Source organism: Camelus bactrianus, chromosome 9 (genome assembly GCF_048773025.1).
Source record: "Camelus bactrianus isolate YW-2024 breed Bactrian camel chromosome 9, ASM4877302v1, whole genome shotgun sequence".
Classification (NCBI taxonomy): domain Eukaryota; kingdom Metazoa; phylum Chordata; class Mammalia; order Artiodactyla; family Camelidae; genus Camelus; species Camelus bactrianus.
The window spans coordinates 15,408,217-15,417,131 of record NC_133547.1 but is presented as its reverse complement, the minus strand read 5'-3'; the positions used below and the strand labels follow the sequence as shown (position 1 = coordinate 15,417,131).

The 8,915-nt window shown below is 54.7% G+C and overlaps 1 protein-coding gene across 2 annotated transcripts; it reads left to right on the top strand.

Moving 5' to 3' along the window:
- Positions 1 to 3,070: 3,070 nt before the first annotated feature.
- FXYD3 (FXYD domain containing ion transport regulator 3) lies at positions 3,071 to 8,889 on the top strand. 2 transcript variants are annotated; one of them, XM_074369814.1, is made up of 8 exons: positions 3,073 to 3,162; positions 5,772 to 5,835; positions 6,989 to 7,021; positions 7,132 to 7,155; positions 8,013 to 8,087; positions 8,167 to 8,203; positions 8,534 to 8,571; positions 8,705 to 8,889. In XM_074369814.1, exons 2-8 carry the CDS (start codon positions 5,796 to 5,798, stop codon positions 8,722 to 8,724), a joined length of 267 nt encoding a protein of 88 aa, XP_074225915.1. In that variant the 5' UTR covers positions 3,073 to 3,162; positions 5,772 to 5,795; the 3' UTR covers positions 8,725 to 8,889. The 2 variants fall into 2 exon arrangements, with proteins under 2 accessions (XP_074225916.1, XP_074225915.1); XM_074369815.1 differs by lacking the exon at positions 8,167 to 8,203 and having other exon boundaries at positions 3,071 to 3,162.
- The last annotated feature ends 26 nt before the right edge of the window (positions 8,890 to 8,915 follow it).

Genomic DNA, 8,915 nt, shown 5'->3' with positions numbered 1-8,915 from the left:
CAGCCTCTCAGCCTCTACCTGGGAAGGCAAGGCCCCGGCCCCACCAGAGCCCTTCTCTGGCTCCCACATCCCAGGCTGGCCCATTAGGGCCTATACATTTGCCAGGAGCCTGAAGAAACACTCACAGCTTTAAGAGAACAATAAAATTACTGAGCCCTGAATATCAAAGGCAGATGGCAGAACCCAAATTAACAAAACTTTGAATCAGTGACTCTGTAACACCCTCCCCGGCCTTGGTTTTGTACCTTCATTCGGCATTCCTGAAAACTCTGAGCTGTTCAGAAACTACCTGTAGGTTTGGTTTTTCTCATTTCACAAGAATTCCCAGGATACTGAGAAATCATAGCTAATCTCAGCTTCGACAAATGATTTCTAAAACAAAATGGAAAGGAAATATTTCCAATGGCTTTATTATCTATATAATATGACAATATATGTAACATACTTACATATAAACCTACACACACAACACATATACATATATAAATAAGTGGACACGTTAAATATGACTGAAGTCAAATCAGCCTGGAAGACTCATCCCAAAGAGATGCTACCCTTGATAGGATACAAGGGGCCGCATGCACTCCACCCTTTGCAGACCTATCCCCCGGGTCTCAGTATTCACACGAGTCTTGAGTCTGCCTCTCCTGGCCCTAAGCCCCAGCCCCAGCCCAGCACCCACTTGGATGGGGCATGTTCCGGTCCAGCCCTGGGAGGAAGTTATGGTTGGCCTGGGTTGGGTATAAGCCCCGTAACCCAGTCTGTGTCCCCAGATGCAAGACCATGAGATGAAAGATTCAGGGAATGAAGTTGGCAGAAGTCTCAAATTGGTGGTTCCCCCAGGCTGAAACCAGCCCTGAAATGTGTTTTATTTGAACTGTGTAATTTTTTTTAAAAATTTGAGCCAACTTTTAATGTTGGGAATTCTGCATAAAGATTCAGGTTTCAGACATCTATTGAAGGTATAGAAGCAATTGGCTGGAACTATGGAGGGGATATCCTTAAACTCTTTTAAATGAACTGTTTTATCAAAGTAGTATGTCTTCAGGACATAAAATTTAGAAGGTGTGTGATGATAAGTGAGTCTCCCTTCCACCCCCTCCCCTAGCCTCTCCATCCCCTTCTTCAGAAGCAACCAAGGTACCAATCTGCAAAGATATTTCATTTATTTATAAGTATATGCACCTATATTTTTCCCCCTTACAAGTGGCAGCATTCTTCTCCACATCTTGCTTTTTCTCCCGGGGCGAGATGCGAGATGTCTGGGAGATACTTCTGTATCTGTCCACAGGAGCTGGCTCCAGTCTTTTTGGTGGCTGCCCTTTAATCAGGACAATAGTTCTCCTGTTTGTCCAGCTGCCACCGGGCCTTATTGTCTCACGCCTGTCCTGCTCCACTCGCTCGTGATTCTTGCCTGGCCCCTTTGGCATCCTGAGCCTGTGGACTCGCACAGGTGAAGGGTGGATGGAGCATCTCTCCTAGCCACCCAGCTCTCATCTCTTCTAGCTCTCAAATGCATGATGCATGCAGTTCCTGGACTTCCCAGCAGAGGGAGACACTACTCCACCCCAGCCCCACCAAAAGGGTCTTAAAAGGGACGTTGAAATCTTGAAATGACTGGGCAAGAGATGCTATCCACCCAGATACAAGGACTGCCTTAACTGAACTGGGATGCCCTGCCACCAGGCCTTGCTTTCTGTTTCTATTCTCCTCCTGAACCTCTCTGACTGGGTCTCCCACCCCGCCCCTGTGCCCCCTCCACTCCTTGTAGAGACTGGCCCCTCCTTAATGTGGGTAGGGGGAGACCTGTCCTAATCTAGGGCCTGGAGTTGAGAAACTGCCTGAGGGACCCGCATAAAGAGAGCATGTATCTGAGCGGGTGTTCCTTGCCCTTGGCCGTCTCTCCTGGCTGAAAAGTGGTGGTGGTGGGGGGGTCCTTTCTCCCTGGCCTGGGCAGACCCAGACCGCCCCCAGCAGCGCCTTGACCTCGAAACTCCCTCTCCTTGTCCAGCACTCTGTGGTCCCCAGAGTCCTCTCTCCCTGGCCTAGTTCATGCGGCCCTCATCCCCACCCCCGCGATGGTGTTGGGGGTCGCCTAGAGTCCAGCTGGTGGCCAGTGCAAAGCCACCCCTTTCCTGGCCCTGCCCCTCCCCGTGACCCCAATCCTCCGCCAGCCACTCAAAGGCGCCTTGTTCTCCATCCAGCCCCCAGACAAAAGTCCTTCTGTCTAAAAAGGCGGAATTGGGGGGAGGGGGCACCCCAACGGGGACCAAGTGGGGGCCTGCACAGACCCCAGCCGGAAGGAATGCCATGAGGAGGAGGGACAGGAGAGGGAGGAGGGAGGGAAAGGGAGCCTTGTGCAGTGCAGTGGCCTTATCTGGGGTAAGAGGCGGCCCCCACCCTAATGCCCACTGCGTAGACATCTGGCTCCCAGCACCCCTGGGAAAAACCCAGGCTAGGAAGGTCCACCTGGTGCGGGGAACCAGTTCCCAGTCTCCCTAAGGCACAACGGGCATGACGGGGGAGAGTCTCAGTCTAAGGCTGCGCAGCCCCATCCCCACCCTGTGCATCCTGCCCCCACCTCACGATCTTGGTCCTATCAGCATCTTCTGTTGACCCTCAAACTGTGTCAACAGCAAGAAGTGGCCCAGAAGCAGACTTTAGATCTCCCACAATGGCCACCAATCCCTCCTCCAAGGAGGGCACACAATCTGAGTGAGAGAAATTCAGTTATGGCACCAAGGCATGGCCTTCCTCCACCGCCCCCACCGGACAGAAACTGTGCTGTTAGAGACCTGAACCTCTGCTCCTCCCAGGTCCTTTTCTGAGGGGCGAGAGATTGGAGAAAGCCCCCTCCCCTGATGTGCAGGGCAGAGGCCCAGCCCTCACCCTGTTCTCCTTCTGCCTCACCTAAGGCTGCTGTGACCTTGGAGACCCCAAGGAGCTCCGGGCCACTAGTGTTTGAGGGGGAGAGGGACTGTCTCTTTAAGAGCAGGAGTGAGATGAGAGAGCCCCTGAGCTTTAGGGAGTGTGACTAGTTCTCTACCTGCCCAGGTTTGCTTAGGGTGTGGCAGCTGCAGCTGCAGATAAAGGCAGGACTCAGGCTTAGCAGCCTGCTTGCTCCCGGAACCTGGAACCTCACGCAGCCTGGGGAGCACACAGGTGAGGGGCTGGGACCTCCCTCCCTCAACCCCTTCTTGGCTCTGCCCCCAACCATCCCTGCCCCTCTCTCCACTGGTCTCCATTAAAGACCCCTAGAGTCTTCCCCCTTCAAGGTCCTTTTCTAGGGGAGCAGCTTAGAGGAAGCCCCCTTCCCCATCATTCTTCTCACGGGAGGCTGGGTGAGCCAGCTTGGGTGAGGGTAAAGCCCGAGGATGGGATTGGGGTCTCTGGAAGCCTGGTGGGTAGATCGGGGTGTCTGAGTAAACCAGAAGTATCTGGATTGTGGGGCTCAGAGTAGATGGGTGGGTGACTGTGTAGACTCGAGGTGTTTAGGGACTGGGATATGTGGGTCCTGGAGATCTCTAGGGAAAGGGGCTGGTGGCTTCCTGGGGAAGTGGTAATATGGAGAGATGGGAAGGAGATTTCAGGGACAGGAGGGAGTCATTTGGCTCACGCCTGGTGGGCCTGGAGAAACAGTGGGATGGTAGGGGGTGGACGGCGGAAACAGTCCTCACACCAGCACTGGGATCTCCGGGGCCAGGAAAGAACAGGGAGGGGTGGGCACAGCCTCCAACTGTAGGCTGCCTCCTTTCCAAGCCTTAGCGCCAATGGCGGCAGTCAGTTTCGGAGCAGCCCAAGGGCCTCTTCCAACAACAGCGGGAACAGGGAGGGGGAGGGCAGGTGCCCAGACACCAGCTCCCACGGCCCACACCGTGGGACAGTTGGGTGGAAAAGTTGTGCAGAGGTTGGGGTGCGGCTGGAACTACCCACCAGCAACCCCCCCCTCCCCGTGCTGGGGATGCTGGGAGACGATGCCTGGAGATGGGGCTTCCAGAGCCCTCACCGGCCAGGGCGGCTCAGAGGCACCCAAGGAAAGAGGCTGAAGCGCTGAGACTCTGGGTCCCGGGTGACAGCATAGAGCATTAAGCTGAGTTCACAGGGGTTACAGGGTTGCGACAGCAACGTGGGCTAATGGTAGTGCCAGCTTCGTCAAGCTGCGAAGATTATATGCGTGAGTAAGTGCAAAGAGCTGAGAACAGTGCCCGGCGCAGGGTAAACACTCAGGCAGCATCAGCTCCTGTTACTAGTATTAGTGGTGTCATGGGGTGACCAAGTTTCACGTGTTCGCTTTAGACAACAGGTGGTCCTTCTACAGACCTGTGCCAGGCCTGCTAGGCTGTCCTGCCCACCCACTCACTCCAGCTCCACCTCTCACCTCAAACCTGGGCGGGTCCTAAACGCCTTGGTACTGTTCCCCAAAGCCATAGGCTCTTTTCTGACAAGAAATAGGTGCTCAAAATTGTGAGTCTGGTATATGGGATGAACTGGGAAGCTAAGAGGATTCCCAGGATCTGGGGTGGGTGGAGGGAGATGGAGGAGCCTGTGAGAACAGGCAGGAAACAGAAGGAAACTCAAGGTGGGGGTTATGTGGAGGCTAGAGAGGGAGCTTGAGATGAGAGGGGTTCCCTCTCCAGCTGTGGACAGGAGACGGAGCACGGAATGTCAATGGGCTTTTTAACCATTCTTAGGGACTGCGTTTAGGCGTGTGTTTTGCTGTCAGTGAAACAGGGCGTGTAACAGACGACCTCTGGGGTTCTTGGGGGGTTACGTGAGGGGAACCCAGCAAGGTCATTTGGCAGTGCCCAGCACAGAGTGGCTCTGAGTTAAGTGTTAGCTCTTGCTATCAAGTTCGGGACAACAGATACTGTGGCAGTGGGGCAGGGGCAGGGAGAGGGCAGGGGGACACTCAGAGATGGTGGACTCATACCGGACCAGGAAGGGGACGGAGCAGGGTTCTTCATGCTGGGCAGGTCTGTCTGGGGAAAGTGGAAGTGTCTGCTGCCAGAGGAGCTTGGTAGGGGCAGGGGCTGGCCTGGGACTGGACAGTAGAGGCAGGAACTGGGGCAGGGTGGGCAGGAGTGGGGCAGAAGTGGGAGAGTGGGATGTGGGAGAGTGGGATGTGGGTGGGGCAGAAAATGGGACTGGGGCTGCAGCCAGGGGGTCCTTCTCCTCCCCCTTCCTCTCCACCCTCCCCGGGAGTTCTCTCCTCTCCACTTCCTGCCCTGCCCAGCCCGAGGTCTGCAAAGTCTGGGCAGGGCAGGCAGGCTCAGAGCTGTTCATGGGGGACACTCCCAAGAACCGGGCCTCCTGCCACCTGGCTCCCAACACCCCATTTCCCAAAACACCCCAAGGTGCTGAGAGAGTCCTGAGTTAGGAACAGCCTCCACAGAGCCAGGTCTGGCTTAAATCCCGCTTCCTGGCAAGCTGACCTTGAACACCCACCTTCACTTCCCTGAGCCTCGGTTTTCCCATCTGTAAGATGAGGATAACAACGGGCAGCACCTTCCTCGTTTGTTTGCCAGGGTGATTCACTTTGAGCCTCCAATCCACATCCAGTGAGATTACTGCTGCTCCCTCTCAGGTCTGAGTTCTCACTCAGCCCCCACTGCACTTTTCGGCTGCCTTATCTCTCAGCCCAGCAAGTTTCAAGGCCAGTTCTTCAGCTTTTCAGGGGCGAGCTGTGCCACCCTGGGTGGGGAGCAGAGTAGGAGGGGGTTGGGAACCAGAGGCATCCCAGTGGCCCTGCTAAAGCTGGACCCTCTCCTCAGACCCCTCCAGGCCAGTGCTCCGACATGCAAGAGGTGGCCCTGAGCCTGCTTGTCCTCCTGGCAGGTGAGTGACTGTCCCCAGACTGCCTTTTCCCTGATCCCCTTGGCTGAGTGGTGACCACGCTTGAGTGCGGCTCTTTCGTACTTTCCTGTGGGGTGGTGAGTCTCAGGACAGCATCTCCTTGGGTAGGAGATGATTTCAAGGGGCACATAAAGGAGGACCTCTCTTTATTTTTAACGGAGGTACCGGGGATTGAACCCAGGACCTCATGCATGCTGAGCACACACTCTACCATGAGCTATACCCACCCCCGCAAGGAGGACCTCTTAGAGCAGAGGTCTTGACATCTTGACATCAAGGAGAAGGTTCAGCCCGTGCTACTGTCTTTAACACTTTATTACTAGAGGTAACAGAGAACTTTGTGGTTATGTGGCAAGTAACCAAAATCCCTTGTGCCTCGGTTTCCTCATCTGGACAACAGTAACAACTACTTATATACTCATTGTGAGGATTAAATGCGTTACTATTTGCAAAGCCTTTAGAATAGTGCCTGGTACAGAGTAAGCACCATGTGTTTGTGTTTCAAATGTTATTTAAAAATGATCAATCTCCCCTTAACAAAGAAAGAAGAGAGTGTAGGCCCAGAGTTAAGGCAGCCCACTGCTTCAGAATTCGGTCCTAATCCTTTGCTTTCATTATATTTGTTTTTACCCATTACATTGGACAAGACTGGTATCCCATTCAGGGTAGTGATGTAAAGTTGTTTTTTTAAAATAAAGTGTATTGAGTTGATTATCAGTCAGTTGCTTGACAGGGAATGGTGAGCAAACGGCAGAACCAGAACTGGTAGGGTGTGGAGATAAGGGCTGAGAACGCCTGGGGGCTGAAGCCATCTGTCACCTTGACAAGCCCTGCACTCCGTTTCTGCAGGAGGTGTGGATTAGCCTGGTATCCAGAAATGTGAGCCTAAAGGGTCGCCAGAAGCCACCCAGATTAAAACCTATTTCAGGTGTCGGGCTGAGAGGGGGCATCCACATCTCCAAGGTGGGCTGTGCAGAGACAGCTAGCTTAGGGCTAGACCCTTGTGTCTTTGAAAGGTGGGGAACTGTGCCATCAGGGGACCCTATGCTGAGGCCCGAGGTTCCACAGCTCTGCCCCCAGCTTTGCTGAGGCCAGCACCCCCATCTCTCTCTTTCCCGCTCCTCCCCCTCCCCAGGCCTGCCTGCCTTGGACGCCAACGATCCAGAAGGTGAGTCAGACTGGACTCCTCCACCAATCCCACCCTCAAATTCTCCCCCATGACCCCAGCATCCCAGCTCTCATCTCTCGGATTCATGTTCTTTTTGTCTTTCCTTGCAGATAAAAACAGCCCTTTCTACTATGGTGAGAGCCTGTGCCCCTCCTTTAGCACCCCCCCATACCTATTTTGTGCCAAAGGTCTCCCATGGGGTGGGGGAAGGGTCTGCTTGGGGTGACCCCCAGGCGAGGATAGGGGCAGTGAACAGTAAACACAATGGATCAAGGGAACAAGACAGTCGGGTCCTTGGGAAAACTGTTTTGCTGCAAGTTAGACACACACGGAAGCAAAGATAGTTCACAAGAAGCCACTGTTAGGGTGCAAATCAACTGCTGGGAGGAGGGTTGACTTGAGAAGACTGCCTGGAGGAGGTGAGCCACTTGGCCCTACTCTTCCTATGGCCTCCAGGTTCCACACACCTGCTCCCCACCCACCCTCACCTGTCGCCCCTCTGCCCTCTCTCCCCCCGACACCACTGGCTCTGCTGCAGCCATGCTGGCCTCCTCGCTGCTGCTCAGACACAGCAGACGCACTTGAAGCCTCCAGACCTCGCTAGCATCCATCCCTCTGCCTGGAAGACCCTCTCCCACGTAGGCCCACACTCCCTCCCTCCCCTCCTCAGGCCTCTGCTCCACATGGCCCCTCAGTGGCCTTTCCTGACCACTCTCCCTAGAAGAGCTGCCCACTGACTTTCTGTCCCCCGGCCCTGCCTTTTTGTTTGCAGACTGCTTCTCTATTCCCGACCTGACATTAAATCTCTGTCGCTTGCTCTGTGTAAACTAGAAAGTGAGCACAGAGGGGCTGGGGAGCTGTGTGTCCTCTCTACTGCCGTCTCCCTGGCATCTGCACATCAGAGGTGCCCACTGTATAGGGTCAAGTGGAAGGGGGCTTGGCTGGGGAGGGTGCAGGCCGGCACCGAGAGTCCCCTCCGGGTTTCTTCTAGACTGGCACAGCCTCCGGGTCAGCGGGCTCATCTGCGCAGGCGTCCTGTGTGCCCTTGGCATCATTGTCCTCATGAGTGAGTGGAGGAGCTGGGGGGCAGCGGGCAGGGCGGGGCTGTGGGTGCCCTCTCCTGTCACGGCTTTCTCCCCTAACAGGTGGGAAATGCAAATGCAAGTTCAGTCAGAAGCCCCGGTAAGATGGGTTCCAGGCAGCATGCCTGCCTCATGCTGGACAGACAGCTTTCAGGGGTAAAGAACTAAATCTTGCAGAAAGAGGCCAGGCCTCTGGGCCCCTGCCCTGGAGAATTCTTGCTAAGATTTCTTAGGTTTAATCTTCAGAACCATCAGTCCTCAAAGGGCCCCAAATCCTGAAATGCTTTGGTCCCTGCATTGGGTTGGGATGGTACAACCCAACGACAGAAATATAGCCAGGAAGTGACGTCAGGGCAAGCTGAGATTCCTCTAGCCTTGAGGGAGAGGGTAATAGGGGTGAACACAGACCTCACCACCTTTCTTTCCCTAGCCGCCACCCCGGGGATCCCCCACCTCTCATCACAACAGGTAAGACAGGGGCAGAATGGGGCTGAGGGGAACACAGGGTGTGAAGTGTGTGTGTGTGTGTGTGCGTGCGCACGCACCCTGGGGAGAAATAACTTGATCCACTCTCACAAGCTGACCCGGTCATCTCTCCCAGGCTCTGCCCATAACTGCTGAGGATAGATAAGCTGAAAGCACACAGAGAGCCTCTCTCTGCACAGGAGCCTGAATCCAGGACCCTCCCTTCCCTCCTTAGACGGCTTTACCAGGGCACCATCTCATCTCTCACTGGAGGGATCTCTTTGTTGAATTTTTACTATAAAATGATCTTGCTCCTGCCCAGGCAGCCTCGAGACTCCCTATATGTG

Coding starts and splice junctions, on each gene's coding strand:
- FXYD3 (XM_074369814.1), top strand. CDS start 5,796: ATGCAAGAGGTGGCCCTGAGCCTGCTTGTCCTCCTGGCAG. Junction 7,156..8,012: donor AAACAGCCCTTTCTACTATG/GTGAGAGCCTGT, acceptor GGTTTCTTCTAG/ACTGGCACAGCCTCCGGGTC. Junction 8,088..8,166: donor TGGCATCATTGTCCTCATGA/GTGAGTGGAGGA, acceptor CTCCCCTAACAG/GTGGGAAATGCAAATGCAAG.